Source organism: Aethalodelphis obliquidens, unplaced genomic scaffold, assembly GCF_003676395.1.
Source record: "Aethalodelphis obliquidens isolate GAN/ISIS:26980383/991018 unplaced genomic scaffold, ASM367639v1 scaffold84, whole genome shotgun sequence".
Classification (NCBI taxonomy): Eukaryota; Metazoa; Chordata; class Mammalia; order Artiodactyla; family Delphinidae; genus Aethalodelphis; species Aethalodelphis obliquidens.
Window position 1 is genome coordinate 4,438,851 of NW_020838028.1, and position 26,732 is coordinate 4,465,582.

A 26,732-nucleotide genomic window follows, 5' to 3' on the forward strand; every position below is an offset into this window, starting at 1 on the left:
AAGAAAACTGATCAACTAATGATCAATGAATTTCAAACAGTAGAGTAAGAATACAGGCAACATTCTCTGATCACAGAATAACTAGAATATACTATGTCAGAATCAGTATAAAATTGCTACATATCTGAATCAGTGGGATACAGTTACAATGCTTAAAGGAAATTTCAAAACTTTACTTATGTTAATAAATAAGAAAAACACTTCACAAGGGTAAGAATGGCCATCAACAAAAACATCTACAAACAATAAATGCGGAGAGGATGTGGAGAAAAGGGAATCTTCCTACACTGCTGGCAGGAATGTAAACTGGTATAGCCACTATGGAGAACAGTATGGAGGTTCCTTAAAAAACTAAAAATAGAACTACCATATGACTCAGCAATCCCACTCCTGGGCATATACACAGAGAAAACCATAACTCGAAAAGATACATGCACTCCAATGTTCACTGCAGCGCTATTTACAATAGCCAGGACATGGAAGCAACCTAAATGTCCATCAACAGAGGAATGGGTAAAGAAGATATAGTACATATACATACAATGGAATATTATTCAGCCATAAAAAAGAACAAAATAATGCCATCTGCAGCAATATGGATGAACCTAGAGACTGTCATACTGAGTGAAGTAAGTCGGACACAGAAAGACAAATATCATATTTGTGGAATCTAAATCTTATATGTGGAGTCTAAAAAAAGGGTACAAATAAACTTATTTACAAAACAGAAGTAAAGTCACGGATGTAGAAAACAAACTTATGGTTACCAGTGGATGGGGGGTGGGGTTAAACTGGGAGGTTGGGATTGACATTTACAATACTATATATAAAACAGATAAATAATAACCTGCTGTTATAGCACAGGGAACTCTGTTCAATACTCTGTAATGGCCTATATGGGGAAAGAATCTGAAAAAAAAAAAAAGAGTGGATATTATGTATAATTGATTCACTTTGCTGTACACCTGAAACTAACACAACATTGTAAATCAATTATACTCCAATAAAAATTTTAAAAATATAAAATAAAAACTGCTTCACCAATGAGAAATAAAAAAGAAAAACAGGGCTTCCCTGGTGGCGCAGTGGTTGAGAGTCCGCCTGCCGATGCAGGGGACACGGGTTCATGCCCCAGTCCGGGAAGATCCCACATGCAGCTCAGCGGCTGGGCCCGTGAGCCATGGCCACTGAGCCTGCGCGTCCGGAGCCTGTGTTCTGCAACGGGAGAGGCCACAACAGTGAGAGGCCCGCGTACCGCAAAAAAAAAAGAAAAGAAAAAAAAGAAAAACAAATTAAACTTGAATTAAAATATTAGATTTTTAAAATGAAAGCATAAGTGTTTTAGGCTTTTAGAAAGCAAACTGGAAACATCTATTAAAATTTAAAATATATATGCCCTTTGACCCAGAAACTCCACTTTTGGCAATCTATCCCATAGAAACCAAAGTACTGTTTCTTAAAGATATTATGTACTCAGATTTATTGCAGCACTGTTTTGTATTGGAAACAGCGTGAATATTCATCAATAGGTGAACAACTAAATTATTTGGTATAGCCACAAAATGGAACATTACTTGGCCACTAAAAACATTCAAATTAAAGGTAAACCAAATAACTCGGAGGGATTTTCATAAGCCTCTGAAGGAGAAAAGCAACTTAGAGAAAAGTGTGTGTAACATGATCTCATTAACAAAAATCAAATACCCCAAATGCCTATGAATATGGAGAAAAGTAGAATATACACCAAGCTGTTAATATAGCTGTTAAGACTGAGGAGTCACATATATGATTTTATTTCATTTATGTAAAATTATACACAGGCACAGGGAAAAAAATGCTAAAAAAGACAAAAAGAAAAAAGATAAAAACAGAAACTCTTATTTTAAACAATGAAAAACAACAGAATTAAAATAATCCAAGAGCTGTTTCAAAAAACAAAAGAGCTGTTTATTTAGGGAGAAATATAAACCATTAGCTAATCTAACCAAAAGCTGTGTTTTTTTTTAATTTTGCTTTTCATATTCAGGTCTCTATTATATCAGATTATTTATGTTGACATGCCAGGCTTCCAATTTCACATTTTTTTTCCCCCAAGTGGATAGCAGTTTGTCCCAGTACTATTTATTAAAAAGTTCATTCTTTCCCCATTTGATTTTTAATACTACTAATATCCTAAATTCCTCGACATATCTAGGTTTGCTTCCAGATTCCCTATTCTATTTCACTGTTTACATTACTACAGCTTTAATAAGTTTTGATATATGGCATATTCASTCTTCACATGTTTTTCAATATCTAGGTTTGCTTCCAGATTCCCTATTCTATTTCACTGTTTACATTACTACAGCTTTAATAAATTTTGATATATGGCATATTCAGTCTTCACATGTTTTTCAATATCTAGGTTTGCTTCCAGATTCCCTATTCTGTTTCACTGTTTACATTACTACAGCTTTAATAAGTTTTGATATATGGCATATTCAGTCTTCACACGTTTTTCAATACTATTTTTGCTATTTGGCCCCTCACTCTTCATATTAATTTTAGAATCAGTTTGCCAACTTCTATGCAAAAAAAAAAAAAAAATCCTGGAATTTAGACTGGAACCACATTGAATTCACACCTGAATCTGAAGAGAAATGACATATTTGTGATACTGTCTCTTCATAGCCAAGGATGCTGTGCTGCTCCTTTTACTCAGGACTTTAAAATGTTCCTTAGAAATGACTTGTAATTTCATCCAAATAGGTCTCACACACTTCAGTTAAATTTATTCTTATTACTCCTTATAGTTTTCATACTATAGTATTTTTGTAATTAATTAATTAATTTATATTTATATATATATATATATATATATATATATAGGCTGCGTTGGGTCTTCGTTGCTGCGCATGAGTTTTCTGTAGTTGCAGCGAGCCAGGGCTACTCTTCGTTGAGGTGCGTGGACTTCTCATTGCGGTGGCTTCTCTTGTTGCAGAGCACAGGCTCTAGGCGTGCGGGCTTCAGTAGTTGTGGCATGCAGGCTCAGTAGTTGTGGTTTGCGGGCTCTAGAGCGCAGGCTCAGTAGTTGTGGCGCATGGGCTTAGCTGCTCCGTGGCATGTGGGATCTTCCTGGACCAGGGCTTAAACCTGTATCCCCTGCATTGGCAGGCAGATTCTAAACCACTGCGCCACCAGGGAAGTCCCTGCTATAGTATTTTTAAATTACGTTGTCTAATTTATGCTGCTGATAGTTGATTTTATTATACTGAACTTTGCTAATATCCTAGTAGTTCTATAGTTTATAGACTCCTTTGGATTTTCTGCATAGATAATTATACAATCTGTAAATAGTTTTGTTTCTTTCATTCTAACCCTTAACCTTCATTTTTCTTGTCTTACTGAAGGTGTTGAGACCACCATTACCATAATGAATAGAAGCAGTGAAAACAGGCATTATTGCTTTGTTCTGGTTTTAAGGAGAATGCTTCTAACTTTACCATTCAGTATAGCAAATGCCTATCAAATAAAGGTAATTCTCTTCTATTCCTAGCTGGCTGACAGTTTTTATAATTACTGAGTGTTACATTTTATCAAAGTATTTTTCAGCATCTATTATCTCTGTTGCTTCTTTTGAGAGAGGCAGTCTGCCATGAGTTCTGAACGTCCTTGTACATGCCTGCCATACATACCAAACTGAAAGACCTAACCATCCAGTGATACTGAAGAGTTTCTGTAACTGGTCAGAGACAGTTCAACAGGTCAGGGTGATCACAGCATAATTACCATGTGACTGCTTACTCCCTGGGAAAGGACTGGCTTGCTTCCTGATTGCAACAAAAGGTACCTATCACTTAACTCTGGGTTCCTTAGCTGCAATGCATAGCCACCATCTCTGCCAATCACATCACCCTGTGGGACCTGGGGGCAGGAAACCAATACTGCCATGCTGATGCCCCTTCTGTCTGCTGTGCTATGAGTAATTAACTGCCCTTATCCACTGAATCCAGCTGTCTACTTCTGGCACCTATGGAGCTGTGGCAGTTACTCCTTGCCATTCTCCATGAGTTTGGGGTTCTTGTCTGACAGTCTATAAGAGATCTTTAAAAGGCTGCTTTTACAACTTCCAACACTACCAAAGTGAAATCATTTAAAAAAACAACTATCAACCTGGTTAAAAATGTCCATCTTTTTTTTAACTATTCTATCAAATGCCTCTATTAAGTAACCAAAGCTAACAATGATCGAGGTCCTTCGAAAATGCATTTTCCCAACAGAACTTAATTGATCAAGATAAAGCAACTGAGAGATGCTTTTTAATAGGAGACAATTTGTAATGACTCAAATGTTTTCAAGAAGGATACTCCTGGAAAAAATGCCTTATTTTCTAATTAAGCAAATACATACCTTATAATCCACATGACTCATTAAGAATAATTAAATAATTAGAGAAGAATATAACAAGAGTTTAAATATTTTTAAATATATATTTTTACTGTCAATTACAAAATACCAACAGATACAGAACGCTAGCTATTAGTGCCATTAATATATTACACAGTCACAAAAAGAATATAATGCTAGTTGCTTTCAAATTTTTAAATCCTATTAAATATTTCATTGATGTGCCTTGAGGTTAGATTTCAATAGCAGACATCTCAGTGAGGCAAATATCAAAGTAATTATGTTATTTTTATCTTTTTACCTGTATTCAGGCTGTCGGCTTGCAGAATGATCATCTCTTGTCCACCGATAGCCAGAGTCATCCTATAACAGAAAAACGTTACTTAGATATTCATTTACATTATTTTGGTCAGGGAGGGTATATATGTATCTAACAGAATTACTGGAAACTAGTCTCTAAGACCAAAATAATATGAGGGCAAAGACACCTTTCTAAATTTCTCTGAGCTTCAAAGGCATAAAAAAGTAAAAAGGATACCGCAAGCCATCCATTTCAACAACTAATTTGGTAGACTGAGAACCTGTGGTACCATTTATCTCTATTAAAATACGTAAAGTATTTCTTTGGTAGGCCCAAACAGCCTTATTACCAAAAGCACATGCCAATATTCACAACATAGAAAGTCTGTTCGAGAACAAAGGTTCAATTTAAATTTAGCCAAGCACACATTTCTCAACCTTTCATTTTATTCTTCCTCTGTCAAGTTTGCTCAGCAATTTTCATATTCAAGCCCAATGAAGAACTTGTCACTTTTCCACTCTTCTTGTTCAAGTTTCCTTTTCTCAACCTACCTCCCATTAAAAACCACAACTGGAAACAATATAATAAGAAATCAACACTTACTGATAAGCTATATTAGAACAAGATGTGGCACTAAGTTTAAAATTAATCAAAGAAAACACACTTTGTCCTCTAAAACAAATTTGGAAAAGATACATATAAAAGAACCACATGGTAATCCATACTCAATTACTTTAAAATTATACAAAGAACAATGTACAATCAGCCATCCATACCCACTGGTTCTGCATCGGCTCAAAAATACTGGGGAAGAGGGAATTCTAGAAAGTTCCAAAAAGCAAAACTTAAATTTGCTGCATGCCAGCCACTATTTACATAGCACTATGTTGTATTAGGTATTATAAATAATCTAGAGACGATTTAAAGTATATGGAAGATATGCATAGGTTATATGCAAATACTATGCCATTTTATATAAGGGACTTGAGCAACCTCAGGTTTTGGTATCCTGGTGGGTCCTGGAACCAATCCCCTGATATCGAGGGACAACTGTAACATGTGCATTACCTACAATCAGAAACACTGATTCACCTAAAATAAATACTATCTTCATCCTCCTCTTTAGCATCATGTACTCTATTCTTACAGAAGTAAAATGTATTTACCATTTTCCTTCCCGACATTAAACTATTAACAAACAAAAGAAAAAACTCAATAGCTATAATAGAATATTGGATCAAGTAAGCAGTTTGTTTTATACTAACTGAACCCTAGGTAAGAATTAGCATCATGAGAATCCTAAGGATCTCAAGTGGGCCTGCTTGTTTGTTTGAAGAAAATTTAAAGAGAAAATGTGTCAAGTATGAATAAACACAATTTGTAACAACAATAGTAAAAAATATTATCGAGGCACTATTATGCTGCAAGGTTTTAGAAAAAAATCTTGTCCATACGGCTTCAAATGCAAATTGGTCCAATGAATCCAAAATTCCCTGTCTATACTAAATGGCCACAGGGTTTTCCTAAGAGGGATAACAACTGTTTATGCAAAGGCCAAACTGTTTCTCCTTGAGACTACCTGGAAGAATGGTTCTGATGGCAAAATCCAGTATTTCTAAAACAGAGATAACACATAGTATTTACTTTTCAATACCAAACCCTTCTTCCTAAAGGAACAGCATGACATTTAAAATTGAACAAAATAAAAATCAATTCTATTGAGAAGTAAGGAAGCTGTAACACCCCAAACTTAAAAACAAACACAAGAAAATATTGAATAGTCTCACTGCCACTTTAGAATTGTCAAGGGTCACGATGATGTGGTAGTAAAAGAACTAAACTCCCATACATACTTATCTTGGGTAAATCACCTTAGTTCCATTTCCTCAGGTGTAAAGTAAGGAAACTAATTCCAATGGCTACTGTGAGGTCAAATTTATCATAAGCAATGTCTGAATATGTACTGTTAATTACAACATTATATAGAAGGGAAGGAGAAAATGTAGGAAAATGGTTTAGCAAAGGAATGTTATAAACATGCAAGCTAGGTCAAAGGAAGTGCATCAAGGAATAGTTTAATCAAGTTCAATAACAGGTTATTGCAACATTAAATATATACTTCTAGATTACTAAAGATGATCAAGAGAAAAAACATAATAATAATAGCAATAATGGCTAACACTTTAAAAGTGCTTATTATAGGAAAGGCAATGTTTTGAGGGCTTTCTAATCTGAGTTAGGAAGTAGACTTTAATAATAACAAAAATGAGACTGAGTCTCAACAACCTTAACCCAACCTTACCCACAGAATTTCATCATGATAAAAATAAAGTAACTGTAAGTGGGCACATCTAGTAAAAGATAACTACCTGGTTATCACTTATTGAATACAAAAGCAATAGATAAAATTACCTTTATCTGGTTCTGCAAATCCTTGCCAATTTAGGGGATAAAAAAGCAGGCTAGTTGGAATTAATGTAATTTAGATAGAGCTATCCAGAGGGCTTACCCACTTTGTCCAGCACCCCAAGATTCTTGACTACCAGTTCCCATTTGACAGCTCCAGCAGGCAAGTCAACAGAGCATCAAGCAGGAAGTGTTTATTCAACTGCCTTCATGGCCAGTCCCATAAATTCCAAAAATTACATGATTTTTTAAACTTATAAAAAATAACAATTAGTACATGGGGGAAATTTACATACTCCTCTGTGAGGTGGACCACTTCTTCGATCATGAGAAAAACTGCGGCCCTCGTCATATTCTCGGTAACCAACATGACTGTAATATCTACTGTAGCTTCCTTCACCAGGTCTGTCTAGCAGTGGTGGTTTCTTTGGCACAATATTAACTACTCTACGGTAGCCATCCTAAAACAGACAAAAAGAAATATATAAAAATCACTAACTTCTCTATTTGGTTTTGGAAAGGTTTTTAAAAAAGCACAGGAGTTCTTATCCTTAATCAAATAGAGTAAATGTATAAACAAACAAAAATGCATTAATGAAATAACATGAATATAACTAATAGTAAGGTCTTCACATGAATTAAAGGAAATAAAACTGTTCAATGAAGAAAGCCAGGTGTTTAAAGTAACATGCAGCAATGCAAAAAACCAATCATAAGTAAAAGAAAAAGTACAATATTATTGTTTTAATAAAAAATAAACTACAAAAGTGAGAATGTTACAGTAGCTCTAATCCCTAACTGTCTAGGAATTTTATAAGTAAAACCATTTAAGATAGCACACATCTTTGGTCTACTGTGTTTGAAGTACTGTTCAGAAGAAATATAAGATTTTTACACATAACCAACAGCAAACAGGGAGGTAATACTGAGCTAGAAAGATCTAGAGAAAACATTTTGCCATTTCTCCAGCAGCACTAGAGAGAGGAGAGACTTTGACATCACGAGTTTTGAAGCAAAATAAAACTCATTATAAAATTTGAACTAATTTTCAAAGTAATACGTTAATGTTTTAAAGTTTTAGCAGCTGAATGGATTCTTAGTGGGAGTTGGGAAACTGGACAGAGGGAGAACACCTGTCTTAGACAAGAAGCTGCTATAAAATAACTAAACAAAAATGATTATCAACAAGAAGAACTGGAGAGCTACAGAACATGTATCTGTAAACAATCTGGTCTTAAGCAATCTTGCTATGTTTATCAATATCAGATGAGGTATATGTGAAAGAAACTGGCAAGCTATCTAAGTATACGATATGATCAATATCAGTTAACTAATTTGACAAAATGAAAAACCAAAATATAATGCCCAATGTTCGGGGCTGGTTATTTTACCACCTTAAGTCTCAGTTTCATTATCTGCAAAATTAATATTAGTACCTAACTCATGGAGTTGTAAGGTTTAAATAAAAACCAAATTGTAAAACATTTAGCATAGCAGGACACACTAAGTGCTCAAAAAATGTTTGCTATTTTGATTACTATTTTTGCAAGTCTAAGTGAAACACTAAATTCCTCAAAGTGTCTATTTCCTTACATTACTTCTTAGCATTAATAACTACAACTATTCAGATATAAATAATTACATCCAATTCAAATTTCCCGATGGGTAGGAAATTTGTCAATGTGCTAGGAAAAAATAAAATCAATAGTTCATATCTATTGGACAGTTAAAATGACCCACCTAATTTTTTTCCATGGGGATACAACTTGGTTTCCTTCTTTAGTATGTTAGACATTAGATTGTAATATATATTCTGTATGATTACATAAAATATAGTACACAAATGAATTTATTCATTTCTAAACACTATCTTTCACAGAGATTTCAATTAAATCTAAACAAATACTGAGTTTCTTAAAAAAAATTGGCATTAAGCCAAAATTAACATTACAATTTATAGCATTTTCTATTTCAAAATTTATTATACATAAAATTAGAATCATTGATATCTCCAGTTTCAAGAAACCATAAAATTCCACTCCACAATACCCTTGTTTGTACATGCTTTGGTGAAGGGATGGCGGGGTGAGCATATACACCTAAATGCTTCTATTAATAGACAGCTTATTACTTTACCAAGCAGCCTGTTTCTGTGTTCAACTCCCCCAAATTACTACAAAGTTATTTCAGGATTTTAAAATGTATATGGTAAAACTTTCAAAGAAGTAAAACTCAAGTCACATTTAGTTATATATTTAACAAATTGTTTCTACAAAATAATACAAATGAAAATAATCATTCCAAACTTGTTAATCAGCAAAAGAAAAAGTCTCCTAATGACAGTTCTTACATCTAGCAATGAAGATGAAACTGGCATTTTCTTTATGTTTTGCGAAAGTCTTCAAATGTAAGTAACATTATACCATCTCTGCTCTGTAGGCATCTAATCTTAAAGAAAATTCCCTCATTCTATGAAAAGATTTAAGGAAACGAAGATGACTGTAGGAGTCTGTGACAAAGCAAGACTGTATTTTCAGAGAGTTCACAGCTCATCCAGATATACCATTCAAGAATTTTTTTATTTCCGATAAAATCCATGATGAGAGGCAAAGATTTCAGAGTTTCTCTTTCAAAAGCTTATATTATTAAGAAAGTTCAAACAGTATTTTATATTACTTACAAAGCCAGATCTGAATGGAAATACCACCACTGTTTGAAATTCTTGTACAAATCTTACATTAAGCTATAAATATGTAATTTTCCTTCCTAAATGCTAATGGAAGTACACAAGGCTTCAGATACTAATGTTTGGAACCTCCTTTTTAGAAATGTTTTGGAAAACAATGGCACCATAATACATAAACCAGAAATAAAAATTATGACTTATGAAGAATATGTTATAGAGGGTTTTTAAGGACAACAGGATCATTTTCAATTAATTAAAAAATAAACTCAATGGAATAGAAACATTTCTATTATTTAAAATGCAGATGGATCCATCGGATTTGCTTCTCCAAAGTTAGTGTTAATGGTATGATCAGTCAGACCAAAAATAAAAAGTATATGTAGTTCATTAAAAAAAAACAATAAATTTGAAAACCCATTTTACCTAATCATTTATCCACTCTGGCAGGACGTAGAAAGCAAAAACATGTATATAAACTTAACCATTTTTTTGAAAAGTTATAGTTCTATGTTTTTTACACTTTTGTAATTGTCATTACCTTAGAGACGAGACAATTCCTACCACAAGGCTGTCTGCATTTCTGAAATATGTACTATTCACAGTTTGCTTGTGCTAATAGAAATCTGATCAGATTAAGATACATATCAAATTAGTTTTGCAATTTTGAAATCTGAAATGGTGATTGTGTCTTGTTGCAAAACAACGAATTATTTCTTCATTTTCTATAAATTCCAATTTAATATAACTACCTGTTATGAAAAACACTTTCATTTTAGTTAAGTAAAAGCACCAAGTTTGATGTTTTCTTTGATTCAATATATAAATTACATCAAATTTCCCATACTAATGTTTAGTCTCATTACTAACTGGGTACAGATTATGAGGATTACATTTCTTTAAAAACATTTATTTTCCATTGTCCTTAAAATATATTTTGCACCCATTTTAACACAAAAACATTTTATTTAAAATAAAAATTTTAATATATAAGCACCCCCTTAAGCATCTTTATCTTTTAGGAACACATACTGAAATATTTTCATTTGAAATAAGGCTTTTTGGATTTACTTCAAAATAATCTAAGAGGGAGGAAAGTGGTGAAGGCATAGACAAAACAACATTGACCATGAGTTGATAATTACCATTTGAATGATTTGTCCTTGGGAGTTCATTACATCATTTTGTTTACTTTCATATACTTAACTTTCACCCTTATAAAAAGTCAAAAACAACTAAAACATTAACCTACCAACAAAGTAACTAAGTACAATGGTACATGTAACTATTCAATGCCATTATTTCCTGACACAATCAACTTAGTATGAATGCAAGTTTCATGGGCACAGAAACTTTGGTCTTATTCACTGCTCTATTCCCAGCACCTGGAACAGTACCTGGCACACAGCAAGCACCACATACATAATATATATTCCACTTTGCTATCTCAATTTTACGCTCCTGTTGGCATCACATGCTTTTTACTAGAAAAGTACCACACCTAACTAAAAAATTTGATTACCCACCAGGCTGGTGGACTTCTGCTTTCAAAAGCCTGAGGTTTCCTCACTCTGATCCTTCATGTTTTATGACATGTCTCTGTATTGTAGCACTTATTGGTTTAATTCACTCACTGAATTTTCAATGAAATATTGATTTTTCTGGGTCATTTCAATGGCTTTCGGGAATAATGGGTCAAATATCTGAAACTGGAACTGCCCCAGAAAATTAGGATAGGACTTCCCTGGTGCAGTGGTTAAGAATCAGCCTGCCAATGCAGGGGGCACGGGTTCAAGCCCTGGTCCGGGAAGATCCCACATGTCGCGGAGCAACTAAGCCCGTGCGCCACAACTACTGAGCCTGCGCTCTAGAGTCTGCGAGCCACAACTACTGAGCCCACATGCCACAACTACTGAAGCCCGCGTGCCTAGAGCCCGTGCTCCACAAGAGAAGCCACCACAATGAGAAGGCTGTGCACCACAACGAAGAGTAGCCCCCACTCGCCACAACTAGAGAAAGCCCACGCATAGCAACGAAGACCCAATGCAGCCAAAAATAAATGAAATAAGATAATTTTTTAAAAAAAAAGAAAATTAGGACATATTACAGAATGTAGCCAAGAATTGGTCATATCTCTCTGGAAATAGTGACAACAAAAATAAAGTTAAGTTCATGCAATTCTGCCAGCCAAAAAAATTAAACACCTCCTAGGGCAGCTCTACACAAACGAACATCAGCAAATGAACACTTAAGATTTTGTATTTCACGTATGTAATTTTCACATTTCAAGTAAACTGTAAAAAAAAAACATTGCACTTTAGGTAACGATATGCATGTTTAGGTAGGTAATGTAAAGTGTACTGTTGTCCACAGTTTACTTTGAAATGCATCCCCAAAATTTGATGGATTAAGTGTATGCATAAAGGACAGACAGATGGATAAAGACATGATAAAACAAGTTCAGTTAAATGTTAACAGTTGAATCTAAATGATGAGTAAATGGATGTTCACTATAAAATTCAACTTTGCTGTAGGTTTGAAAACTTTCATAATAAAATACTGAAAAAAGTTTTATTTACATGGGTAAATTTACAGGAACACTGACTAGGTAAAACAGTAAAATGCGGGGCATAAAAAGAATTAAATTATGCATGTGCACACTTTTAATAAAAGTGTTTCATGAAATAAGAGTGGGAAGAAAAGGAATATTTCCACATTAATATACTTTAAGCAACAGTATCTGGAATATGTATATAACTGAATTGCTAAATGAAGTAGACTTGATTATTTATTTCAAGTTGGATTAAAAACAGATGTCTGATTTTATCTTGGGTACATTTAAATATGAGAATATATGGAACAAATATATGTCCCATATATTATCTATAAGACCTTAGAAATTAACAAACTCATGTTCTGAATTCACTAAAAACTTGATTTCTGATTGGCTAGAGTCTCCAGGAGGGAAATAACCAATGACAAGAAGAGGAGATACATTCAACTAACCCAAGAAAATAAATATTGTTATGTAATTACTTAATTATAAAACCTAATTATGTAACTCAAAACTAATTATATGTGACAGAAAAATTTTTTAAAGAAAAATTTTTTTTGGCCGCACAACACAGCTTGCGGGATCTTAGTTTCCCGACCAGGGTTTGAACCCGGGCCATGGCAGTGAACGCTCCAAGTCCTAACCACTGGACTGCCAGGGAACTCCCAAAAAATAAAATTTTTTAAAAATGTTGCTGCTCATCACTACCCTCAGGCTTTACAATTCTTACTGCTACCAAGATTAGAAAATCTTTACTTAATATGCATTTGTTAAAGGAACAGAAGAAGGCAGGTAGAAGCAGATAGGACTGCTTCAGTCCCAGTTACGTTACAGTGCCCCAAATATAAGCTGCTAGTGTTTTGATCCTAGTTTCCAAACTTTAAAAAGTTTGGAAAAAGTTTAAAAACATCTCTAAAAATCTGAAAGAAGCCAATGGAAAATGGACATTTTATGTTGCAACTTCATTAAAATGTTCCACATTACCTATCTGTTCCCTATCAAGCTAACAAGGCAGACTTCCACAACTGGAAATTTACTGGTATCTAAAAGCCATTGTTACAAAACTTGAAAAAGGCTACAAAATCATATAACCAAGCTCACAGAAATTACAGATTAAAAAGTAAAAAGCATGGTTTTAAAAATAAAGACCTTACAGGGACTTCCCTGGTGGTCCAGTGGTTAAGACTCCACGCTCCCAACGCAGGGGGCCCAGGTTCAATCCCTCGTCAGGGAACTAAATCCTGTGTGCCGCAATTAAAGATCCCACATGCCGCAACTAAAGATGCCACAACTAAAGATCCTGCATGCTGCAACTTTATTTATCCTGGCACAGCCAAATAAGTAAATAAATATTTTTAAAAATAAAATTAAAAAATTAAAAGTAAAGGCCTTACAGACATCTAGAAGTTAAATGTAGATGTTGGGTGACAATCAATGTCCTCCCAACAAAGGAATGTGTATGTTTACATGCAGATTCTGTGTAGTATACTTCTTTGAGCTTAAGTCTCCTATTTATCTACCCAAGTTTAAGACTAAATAAAAATTTATGTGAAGCACCTTAAAAGTAACTTATTATTGACACAGAAGTAACTTTTAAATGCTCTAAAGTGCTAAAATAATAACTGATATATTTGTCAAGTTGTACATTGAGGATAAGCTTTCCAATACTCAAATTAAGTGTAATTTAACATCAGCACCAAAATACATGTGTCCAATTGCCTTCCAGGTTTATCAAAGCTAGAAGCTCACAAAATAGTTGCTTTATAACTGAGGTCATACTAGTGTAGTAGGTACCTTCTAGAGTCCCTATTTGATGTCATACTTTATGTCATAGCAATAGTTTCTCAAACACATTTCTGATGTATCAGAACTGGAAATGAATGGGACAAAGGGAACAGTAAGAAAAAAAAAAGAGAAATCCAGTAAAATTGTTTGTTGTTAGAGAACAGAACCCAAACATACAAAATAAAATAGAACATTAACTTTGTCTATCCCAGACACTAATGAGAGTGGGTTCTCACTTTATGAAGAACTAGCTAAAGTTTTACATTTAGAAAAATATATATATTCTGTCCTTTCAAACTTTTAGGTAAAGTTTTATTTAGGTATGACAGCCACATAAAAAAGTGTACAAACCGTAAATGTATTTCTGGATAAATTTTCACAAGGTAATCACACTGTGTAACTACCACCCAGATCAAGAAACTGAACACTCCCAGCATGGCAAAAGCCTTCCTGTGCTCTTTGTCTGTCTCCCAAAAGTAACCTCTTTCCTGGCTAGTTCTGCCTGTTTTGAAACTTTGTATAAAAGGCATCATACAGGACACACTCTTCTTTCTTCCAGTATTGCTGTTGCATATGGCAAGCAGTCCATTCTTTCTCATTGCTGTATAACTGCACAATTAATTTATCCATGCTGTTGGACACTTGGATTGTTGCCAGTTTGGAGTTCTTATGAATAATGCTGCTTGGGAACATTCTTGTACATATCAATGTCATACACCAATATATTTTTTAAAATAACATTAGATGATCTCTGCTTTGTAAACAAGTATTTTTAAACTTTTTATTATGTTTTTATTAGATCCAAAGTCAGAATTACAACTTTAGTGATTTACATTTCTAGTTCCAGTGTCACTTAAACACTTTAACCCAAGAATTCTGTCGGTCCCTGAAATCAGATGTGAATAAAAAATTACTTTTTCACCTAAAAGTAGGCGACAAACAACACAACAGCAAAAGCAGCATCTGTGGCTTCACCACTAACAGAAATCACAGATATTTTTATGTTCATGTTATAGCTGTTGCAGATACCTCAAAGTATCATTTACACTCATCACTCCTTTGAAAACACAGCAATGAAATCCCCACCACTACTTCTTGTTTGATAGCTAATGACCTACTAAAAGAAGTATATATTACTATATCACAAATTTGGTTTCTAATAGTTTTATAATTATATTCAAATATAAGTGGTCTCCTTTAATTCTGTGTATTTTATTTTACAGTTTTAAAAATGCTATTCTAGGGCTTCCCTGGTGGCGCAGTGGTTGAGAGTCCGCCTGCCGATGCGGGGGACACAGGATCGTGCCCCGGTCTGGGAGGATCTCACATGCCGCGGAGCGGCTGGGCCCGTGAGCCATGGCCGCTGAGCCTGCGCGTCTGGAGCCTGTGCTCCGCAACGGGAGAGGCCACAACAGTGAGAGGCCCGCGTACCGGAAAAAAAAAAAAAAAAGAAAAAATGCTATTCTAGGAAGAGATCCATAGGTTTCACAACACTGCTAAAGGGATCATGGCACAGAAAAGGTTAAGAACCTATGCTTTTTTAACTAAAATGTAGGTGTAACATAAAAAGCAAAGGGATAATTTTCCAAGAGCCATCAAAGGGGTATAACATATCGAAAGGAAAGGAAGGCTTTAAATTACTAACCATAATAAGACCAAGTTCACCAGAAAAAATGTAGTGTCTTGAGTCTTGTGGAGGGGGGATGTGGGAATAAAAAAGGATTTATAAAGTAACAAAAGTTGATTGGTGGGGGGGCAGTTGGAGAGACCAATCTAATGGAATTAAAAGAAGAGAGACCAGAGGAATGAACTTGGACAAGTTCTGGGCACATTCCATGCTCCAGAAGGAGAAAAGCAGTCTGGACTCCTCCCCATCTAGGAGAAACCTAGCAGCCAGAGAACTTAGGGAAGTGAGATTTACCTTTAGGCACTTACAGCTGAGTACATCTAGTCTGATTTTAAGGGCACTTGTGGTAAAAACATACCTCCCTATCTGCTTACCACTGATGAAAATTATGAAAATTGCCTCTGTTTCACTTTTACACACACACAAAAGGTATAAAATGAAAACGTTTGGGTTTGTTTAAATTTTACTACAATATCCTCATTCATTGAGGACTTCCCTCACCTGTCATCTTTACCTCAACTGTCATCATCAGCAACTTCAGTGTTCAGCTACAATCTGACTTTCTTAACTCTGCATACAGGAATCACCTGATGAACTTTTAAACAACACTATTGTCCAGATCTTATCCACAGAGATTATGACTTAATTATCTAGGGACCATTCACTGGTATTTAAGAGCCCTCTAGGTAATGTACAGTGAGGACTGATAGCCCCTAATCTAGATTACTGATCCAAAATCTAACCTCAAAGTTTTGTTGACCTCAACTCCAATAACCTTCACCCACCCTCATTCCCACCACCATATACTGAACTTCAGTCACCCAGAACTGTTCGATCTTGGAAACTCTACATTCCAAAATACTGATTGCTTATCTTTCCACCATACCCTGGTTTTCAACCTCATTAAGCCTTTCCTGTCCCTCAACCCCTTACTTCTTTCAATCCATTGTCCCTCTCATAGCCTTATTCCCTTTCCTAATCAGCCCATTCCATATATCGCCTCAATAATTCTTCAATATCCTTATCTCCCTGGATCCACCATTCATTTTGGAATCTTAAATCAATACAACTTGCTTTCTCTACTCCCAACCTGGGCTACTTAGATAATAAAGTACACAATCCTGCAGATTGGTGCCCCTATAAAATTTAAGGTACATAAGCTTACAGCCCCTCAGCAACAGTCTTTTTAAACATCTCTAGTCAGGAGATACCTACAATGGCTTCAATGGCCTCAAGTCTCCCTCTATCTCCTCCACTTTCAATAGATGATCTTGCCACCACTTACTTGAGAGAAAAACAAAGGCTGTTAGCTATGAGCTCTCTCAAATCCATTCTCACACAGACAATGATAGAGAGGGCCCTACTTATTGGTCTTTATGACACTGATAAACTGATTATTCCCATCTTAAAACTCACTCCTCCCTCAGCATATTTAAGCCAGCTTCCTTGATAAGCAATAACCTCTGGGCAGGTCCCTCAACTTCCAGTTTTAACAGCTCTTTAAGCCAACTCCCACTGCAGTGTGTTCTATCATATAACACAGCATGCACACATAATGCAGAATGGTGTCTTAAAAGTTTTATGTCATAACTTTCCCCATGATTTTATCATGAGTATTTCCCATTGTTCTCTGAAATTATATTTCTGTATATAAATCTCTGTCTACATTTTAAGGCTTCTAAAACACTCTACTACATTCTAGAAATGTACCATTAACACTCAGAATTGTTTTGAAGATTAGGAAGTTGATATATACCTCACTTATAGTAAGTAGGTACTAGTTAAATAGATGGTTACAATAAATTTCCATTTAAAGTAAGTCATCCCCTCTCTAAATTACCTTATTTTATAATTTGGAGCCATGTAAAAGTGTTACATTAAAAAAAAAATCTAATTAGAAAAGAAAAAAAAAAGGCAAACCCCCAAAATCAAAAACAAAGTACGGCTTCCCTGGTGGGGCAGTGGTTAAGAATCGGCCTGCCAATGCAGGGGACACGGGTTCGATCCCTGGCCCAGGAAGATCGCACATGTCGCAGAGCAACTAAGCCCGTGCACCACAACTACTGAGCCTGCACTCTAGAGCCCATGAGCCACTTGAGCCCAGGTGCCACAACTACTGAAGCCTGCGTGCTTAGAGCCCGTGCTCTGCAACAAGAGAAGCCACGACAATGAGAAGCCCGCACAACTCAACGAAGAGTAGCCCCTGCTCACTGCAACTAGAGAAAGCCCGCACACAGCAATGAAGACCCAATACAGCCAAAAATAAAAACAAATAAATAAATTAATTTTAAAAAAAAAGGTAAAACAAACCCAACTATATATTCAGTTAATGGCATAACCACACAGAAAATTCTTTTAAGTATCCCAAATTTCTAATGGGATATATTTATGGGAGAGTAAGGGACCTAAAAAAATAATTTTTAAAAAATTCATCCCTTTTCCCATCCCTGTGTTAGTCCTACACCTTGTTTATCTATCACTTGTTTGCTCTAGGTAAACTACAAAATAATTCTATCAAGCTGAAAAAATTTTTAAATTGAGATTTTGATTAGAAACATCAAGACTATTAATTAACCTGGAAAGAAATGACATTTTATAATAATTAAGTCTGCCCCTTCTGAAATATGGACGGCCTCTTCATTTTTTCCAACTTAATTCATTTTAGATCAACCCCAAGCTAAGCTGTAACCTAGGCCAAATGACAACCATGAAGATGATATCACTCATTTAAGTGGGTTGTAGGATTTACTTACAAAATATACAAAAAATAACTAACATATAAACTAATATTTGTGCCCTTTGATAGTGTATAATGAATCCATAATATACCCATATACCGTCACCATGAGCCCAATCCCTTGGTGCTTAGAATGGGCCTAAGCAAAAGTTTAATAAGATTGACAGCTTCTTGACCTTACCCAAACCCTCCCTTGGGTCTCTATAGAGGATTCTGAGGAGAGAAAGAGAGCATACATACATTCAATAAACAGTGAGCTCCTACTATGTGCCAGGTACTATACACAGTGCTGGGAATACAATAATAAGCAAAACAGCAAGCTCCTTTAGAAAAGAAAAGGACTGGTTCAAAATTACCAATTCCCAGAGCAACAAAGAGACAAGCAGTAGAACAGCAAAGCAGAAACTGCCTACCTCCTCCTACTTTAGAATTTCATATATCCAATTTGCAAACATTTTTAGGAATATAGAAAAACAGGCGACAGCCAATAGTAGGAGCAGGTGATCAAATATTTCTTTGTTAACTGATGGTCTGAGCTTTATCAAACCTCAAATTTTCTTCACAAATTAACTCCCTTTTAGAAATTTAAGCAAGAAATATAAAATACAGATTTTCTACATAAATAAAATGTTGCCTTTCATTTTCAAACTTTTGACTTTTAAAAGATAAGCTTGATCTATCTACATTTCAACTAGCTTTTGGTAGACAAAATTCACTTGGACGCTTGGTTCTGAATTATTCTACAGGTAAGAATAACTTACACTGGGGTGACTTCGAGGAGGTACTCTTTCTCTTGGAGGTCTTTCATAGTCATATCGTCCCTCAGACCACATTTCATCTCTTCTGTAAGCCACTAAAGAATAAAAAAAAAGAAATCAAAGAATAATGGGTTTATGTTACTATGAAATAGTAAAGAAGAAAAGGAAGAAGTAAATGATTACATTCTAATACAGATATTTTCCAGAGATACTTAAGGGAAAAAAAAAAATGTAAGTGACCAAAAGGAAAAAACAATGATTATGGCAATTCTTCAAAACAATTTGAAATTTTCTTTAAAAAAAAAAATGTAATAGAAAGCCCCACCTTCCTTCTATTTCCAAGGCTATTTAAAAGCTTCAAAGACCTTATTCTCATCAACTGTGGGAAGATCCATAAGACCACAGATTTTTCATTCTCATAGAGTAAAAATTAGAAAAGATTCATTTTAATGAACAGTGTAAAAGGCTAATAAGCAAAGCTGGATGGTGTGTACAACAGTAGTTTCAGCTTTTCTACATCCTTGGAGCTTACTGTCTCTTTATGTCCAATGAAGTGTTTTTAACTGAAAAAAATACTAAATAAACACTCCTGTAAAAACACACTCAACAGGACTTCCCTGGTAGCACAGTGGTTGAGAATCCACCTGCCAATGCAGGGGACACGAGTTCAAGCTCTGGTCTGGGAAGATCCCACACACCACAGAGCAACTAAGCCCATGTGCCACAAATACTAAGCCTGCACTCTAGAGCCCACGAGCCACAACTACTGAAGCCGGCATGCCCCAGAGCCCAAGCTCTGCAACTACTGAGTCTGCGCTCTAGGGCCCGCGTGACGCAACTACTGAGCCCACATGCTGCAACTACTGAAGCCCACGCACCTAGAGCCTGTGCTCCGCAACAAGGGAAGCCACCGCAATGAGGCCATGCACCACAACGAAGAGTAGCCCCACTCGACACAACTAGAGAAAGCCTGTGCACAGCAACAAAGACCCAACGCAGCCAAAATAAATAGGAAAAAACCCCCCACAAAACACACTCAACAAACCCTGAGACAAACCACTCTTGATTTTGTTTTTAATATTATAATCTTATTTTAATGCAGAGGCACCTTCATAAAATTTGAAATTAAAAGTTCTGTCAGCATTTTTCCCATTTGGGATGCAGAGAGAGGCTTCCTACTTTAACAGACAGCTGACATTTTCTGGGTAGAGGGCTAATGCAGTGCATTACAGAGTCCAGATGAAAGAGCATCTGTGAACAGGTAAACAAGGTAAATAAGACAGAAAATGAGAATAGGGTACAGGAAACAGCCCAAAGGTCATTTACATGAAATGGTGATACAGTAATTGAGGGGTTGGCAAATGTTTTTTTAACGGACCAGACAAATATTTTTGGCCCTGCAGATCACAGGTCTCTGTCACGACTACTCAATTTTGGTAGTATAAATGACAGCAGTCATAGGCAATATATATATATGTATGGGTGTGGCCATGTTCCCAAAACATTTTATTTACAAAACCAGGCAGGTGGCCCACAGGGAATAGCTTGACAAGCCCTGGAGTAGATGACAAATGGTTAACAGGGCAGAACTGGGAGAGGGTGAAGTAATCATGGAACAGGTTAGAACTGTGAACCATCCTGATGTGTAGAAGGATGATCATGAGTGAGAAGTGAAAATGGAACAGGTACCAAGTTATGGCCTTTTAGTACATAGAAAATAAGGCAACAAGTCCACATACATAGTCCACAGATCAGTGAAGATGAAAAATATTTCAGAGGAGCCATACGTCAAGAGATTTTTGGTGGTTCTTTCTGATGTAATACTAAGGGGGAAGAAAAAGAAATAGACAATCCATTTTGGCAGCACAGAACTGTAATAGTTTAGGTTAGTTTAGGCTAAGGAAAAAACAAAGACTGGAAGATGAGAGCAATATTTTTTTTAACACTATCATAGTAAAATCAATCTTAATTTTCTCTGTACAAACAAACCTATAATATTTTCTAATACAATTAGACCAAATAAAATGAACTAACTAACCAAAGATGCTTAGGGAAATGTTAATTTAAATTACAAATTAGCTTTTAACATTATGCATACATCAACCTGAATTCTAACTCTACAATCAGACATCATTAACAGTGTTATTTCAAAGTAACCAGTCTTTTAGGTAGAAGAACTGATGGAAGCTTAAAAGGAAAAGAAATAGTCAACATGGAAAAGAAATAGTCAACATTGCTTCTCCTCACCTACCTTTACTGAATCCAGGTTTCAGTAAAAGGGTTTCAGTCTAAAGAATGAGTTAGGTTTTATACTACTTAAGATACAGTACACAGAAATAGTAACAGCAACAAACTGAAATCAAATCACAGGAAAAAATCAACAACTCAAAAGAAAAATTGACATATGATATGAAGACAGTTTACAAAAAAGGAAACACAATGGCTCAATCTTTTGAAAAGATGCCCACCTTTCTTCAAAATAAAGAAGATGAAAACTAAAACTATAATGGAGTACCCAAAGCTCTGAAGAAAGCAAACTGTTTTGATGAGAATAAGGAAAGCAACACTCATAATTAATGGAGGAAGTATAATTTGGAATAGACTGGGAACAATTTGACAATATCTATTGAAAATGTTAAATGCACATATGCTTTGACCTGGCAATTCCACTTCTACGTATACTTGTACATGTGCATGGCAAAGACTGAAAGCAACCTAAAATGTCCCTCAGGAGGGTACAGGTTAAATACAGTGCTGTACATTCACATAAAGGAATTCTATGCAAACCATTTCAAAGAAAAATAATCCCATATATAACAATATAGAAAGACTGCGAAGATACACTGCTAAGTAAAAAAGAGCAAAGGGCAATCTAACATGTAGAGTATGCTGACACTCTGGAAGTAAAAAGGCAAGTTATGAATACATATATGCTTTTGCACAGACCAGTTCTGGGAGTGTAAGCAAGAGAACATAACCGTGCCTGCGTCTGGGAAAAATGGGGTGGCTGGAGTATAGGAGGGTAAATATTTTCACCGCATGTTTTATACATCTTATTATCTATTATAAAAATAAGAAACTGTTTTTAAAGGTCCTGAAAAATCATTCAATAAGTATAATGTGTCAATTGATGGCAAAAATTATGACTATAAATTAATGAACTAAAGGAGAACATAAGGAAAAGTAAGATTTTGTAATTAATGAGAAACAAAAATAAACTACAAGAATTCTAAAGAAATCCTATATAGTTTCTTAACTAGATACAGCAATAAAATACTGAAATCTACTGGCTGCCCACAAAGAATGTATGAATAATTACTATACTATTTACTTGAGTCTCTTCAGGAATCAAATTTAAAGTTTTCAACAATCTCCTGTAGGTGGGCGGGAAAATACAGACATAAGGATTTGTGTCTGTATGTACGAGTGGAGAAAAATAACTAAACCTTCATATTTGTATAAATAAAACTCTCAAAATAAAAAATTATGCGCCTTAATAAGCAAGACTCCCTTCAAACACATCTTTGAAAATAGAAGATATTACTTTGACCACCAGAGGCCACTCAAGTTTCGTAAGAACAACAAAATTACATCAAGAAGACTTCTAGTCCTAACTTTGCCAGCTGAGAGCTGGACAGGGCATAACTCTTATCCTTTCTCTGAAAGGATTGCACTAGATGTTTAAGTCATTTTTACCTAGAATATTAAAAACACTAGCTTTAAAATACCTCACATATTGAAAGAAAATCTGGCATCCTCAGTCTGGAAAACGCTACAGTTTTATATTGGCAATAAATGGTCCCAAGTTCAAAAGTAATCCCAATATCAAACCAGTAATCATTGACTCATCAAAGAACACCAAACTTATTAGGTATAAGTTTAATGGAGAACTTTTAATGACTTTCTCTTAAAATATACAAAGTACACTGAGCAGGCTTAGGTAAAATTAAAAAAAAAAAAAAGGGCATGTACGATTAACAAAGGAAATTCCAAGTATTTCAAATATTCTTACGTTTAAAAAAAAAGTGACTCCAAATCTACTCAAGGCTGTAGCCCTACCTACCACTTTACATGAAATTCAAAGGCTAGAGGAGTGGGTCTACTAGAAAGACTAGGGTCACCTAATTGCTTTATAGAAATTTTGAGAAGTGCCTCACTAGCTGAGTGCAGAAATAAGACTATATTTATAGTCTTATATTTATAGGTCACTCCTGATCTAGTTGCCTTTTTCTGCTTGGCAGTTTGGAAGACAAATAGCAAAAATTTTATTGCAATTACCTCACAGTATTTCTACTTTAATTAATAAATCCACAGCTTACAGAAGCTAAAAAAAAAGCAGCAAAGAAAGTAACAGTATTTAATTTTGATGAAAACCTAGCAATTGGAAACAAAGCTGCTAGAACAAGGCAAAAAACAGAAACATAATCATACAGAAAGTCAAAATAGCACTGTCTAGAATATACATCATCAAGAGATAAGAGGCCAATTAAATTCAGTTGTGGAAGAGCTAAATGTAAGCAAATGAATCAGAGTTAAAATCCAGAGACAGAGAAAAAACCTAAATAAAAGCAAACTTATCTGATGGGGAGTCATTGTTTAATAAGTATGTCGTTTCAGTTTGGGAAGATGAAAAGCATTGGGTGGTGGTGATGGTTGCACAACAGTGTGAATGTAAATACTTAACACCACTGAACTGTACGCTTAAATAGTTAAAAAGGAAAATTTTATGTATATTTTACCACAATTAAAAAAAATTTTTTTAACGTGAGTTTATCTGGCACCAGCTGACTTTGCTGAATGTAACAATCATTTCTGTAAGACATCAATCTGTATTTTGAACTTAATTTCTACTAGAAACAGAGAGCATCCACAGAACAGCAAGATATTACACTACTGTTGACCCAAATTTCAATTCCTATAGTTAATCCTATGACAACTTTGCATATTTGACTTCATACCTGATGATGCCCCAATGGAGTATTCACCTTACCTGGAGCTACAGAAATCTCAGTTTCAAGCAAAAATGTTTAGTAAATAAGGTAAATTTTCTTTTACCTTAAAAAGTTGACAATTTTTAAAGATCTTAATTTAAAATTTCAATTACTGTAAATATAGGAATAATTTTATAAAAGGAAGTTAGTTTCCTTTACAAATAACAAATAAATTGTTTACATGTCTATATTACAATGATTAAATAGAAATATTAGGCTATAAAGTAATCTCTTATAATCAATTATTTCATTTTTTAAGTTACCTCTTACCAGTGAGTATACTGAAATATTAATATCTTTACAGAATCTGCAAGTATTCAGTTTTTAAATGTACTCTTACCATACCTATTGCTTTTACAAAACAGCAATACCAGAATATAATTCTTTATTCTATCCAAATTACTGTGTATTTTCAGAATAAGAACATAAAAATAGTAGAACACAATGTAATGGTGAAATTAAACAGAACTTGGTGTAGCAAAATAATTAGCACCTACTAGTAGAAAACACCCCAAAAAATCAAACACCACTGGTAAGGCCCATGCCAAATTATTAAACTTCTTTTATCCTTAAGAAACCTAGACTACCAAGGGGGAAGGGGGGTGTGGGATGAATTGGGAGATTGGGATTGAAATATATACACTACTGATATTATGTATTAAATAGATAACTAATGGGAACTTACTGTATAGCACAGGGAACTCTATTCAGTGCTCTGTGGTGACCTAAATGGGAAGGAAAACCAAAAAAGAGGGGATATATGTGTACATATAGCTGATTCACTTTGCTATATAGTAGAAACTAACACAGCATTGTAAAGCAACTATACGCCAATAAAAATTAATTTTAAAAAAAGAAGTCTATATAATTGGGGAAGGCAGTAATATAAACAGATGATTCCATATGCAACCCTGTACTGTTAGTAAAACAAAACAGAAGACACAGTTTGATGATTACATACAAAAGAAAAGAACATTGGGCTGTAAAGAAGATTGGCTTTAAGCCAGATCTTTAATTAACACAACAGAAAAGGGAAAAGGTATTAGAGCAGGAGGATATAACGAAGGTACTATAGGATAATAAGGGAAGAATATGCTAATATCACCTTGAATTCAAAGAATCTTTTTTGTAACTTTCAAAGAGCTTTAAAATAACTGATGAGAATGGCCATCATCAAAAAATCTAGAAACAATAAATGCTGGAGAGGGTGTGGAGAAAAGGGAACACTGGCACTGCTGGTGGGAATGTGAATTGGTACAGCCACTATGGAGAACAGTATGGAGTTTCCTTAAAAAACTACAAATAGGGCTTCCCTGGTGGCGCAGTGGTTGAGAGTCCGCCTGCCGATGCAGGGGACATGGGTTTGTGCCCCGGTCCGGGAAGATCCCACACGCCGTGGAGCGGCTGGGCCCGTGAGCCATGGCCGCTGAGTCTGCGCGTCTGGAGCCTGTGCTCCGCAACAGGAGAGGCCACAACAGTGAGAGGCCCACATACCGCAAAAAAAAAAACAAAACTACAAATAGAACTACCATATGACCCAGCAATCTCACTACTGGGCATATACCCTGAGAAAACCATAATTCAAAAAGAGTCATGTACCAAAATGTTCATTGCAGCTCTATTTACAATAGCCAGGAGATGGAAGCAACCTAAGTGTCCATCATCGGATGAATGGATAAAGAAGATGTGGCACATATATACAATGGAATATTACTCAGCCATAAAAAGAAACAAAATTGAGTTATTGTAGTGAGGTGGATGGACCTAGAGTCTGTCATACAGAGTGAAGTAAGTCAGAAAGAGAAAGACAAATACCATATGCTAACACATATATATGGAATTTAAGAAAAAAAAAATGTCATGAAGAACCTAGGGGTAAGATGGGAATAAAGACACAGACCTACTAGAGAATGGACTTGAGGATACGGGGAGGGGGAAGGGTAAGCTGTGACAAAGTGAGAGAGTGGCAGGGACATATATACACTACCAAACGTAAAATAGATAGCTAGTGGGAAGCAGTCGCATAGCACAGGGAGATCAGCTCGGTGCTTTGTGACCACCTAGAGGGATGGGATAGGGAGGGTGGGAGGGAGGGAGACGCAAGAGGGAAGAGATATGGGAACATATGTATATGTATAACTGATTCACTTCGTTACAGAGCAGAAACTAACACACCATTGTAAAGCAATTATCCTCCAATAAAGATGTAAAATAAATAAATAAATAAAATAAAATAACTGATGAGTACAGTAACCTTATGATTAGCAGCACATGTTTATGACATTATCCAGATTTAGGCTATTGACCCGTTCTGCAACTGAAGCCAGTCAGCTAAATTTAAACTAAGGTGCTCTGACTCCCAGTGAAGTGATCATGTTACTTACCCTGTCATCACTTCACTAATCTCCTCCCATTAGGGAAGTATCAGAAGTACTCCAGTAAAGGTCTCTGATCCAACACCGTATGAAAACTGAATACAACTGAAAAATGGAAGGACCCCTCTA

General features: G+C 35.2%; 1 protein-coding gene across 11 annotated transcripts in view; it reads right to left on the reverse strand.

Moving 5' to 3' along the window:
* Nucleotides 1-26,732, reverse strand: part of PPHLN1 (periphilin 1) — a 140,104-nt gene that overhangs the window by 106,824 nt on the left and 6,548 nt on the right. For 4 of the 11 annotated variants that reach the window (XM_027093475.1, XM_027093474.1, XM_027093473.1 and 1 more), the window contains exons 2-4: nt 19,241-19,332; nt 7,390-7,554; nt 4,688-4,749 (exon numbers count right to left, since the gene is read on the reverse strand). In XM_027093475.1, the coding sequence (XP_026949276.1) occupies nt 4,688-4,749; nt 7,390-7,554; nt 19,241-19,312 (299 nt within the window). In that variant the 5' untranslated portion in view covers nt 19,313-19,332. Of the gene's footprint in view, nt 1-4,687; nt 4,750-7,389; nt 7,555-19,240; nt 19,333-22,568; nt 22,607-24,913; nt 24,935-26,732 lie in introns of those variants that run through there. The other 7 variants (XM_027093480.1, XM_027093479.1, XM_027093478.1 and 4 more) reach the window with 4 other exon arrangements.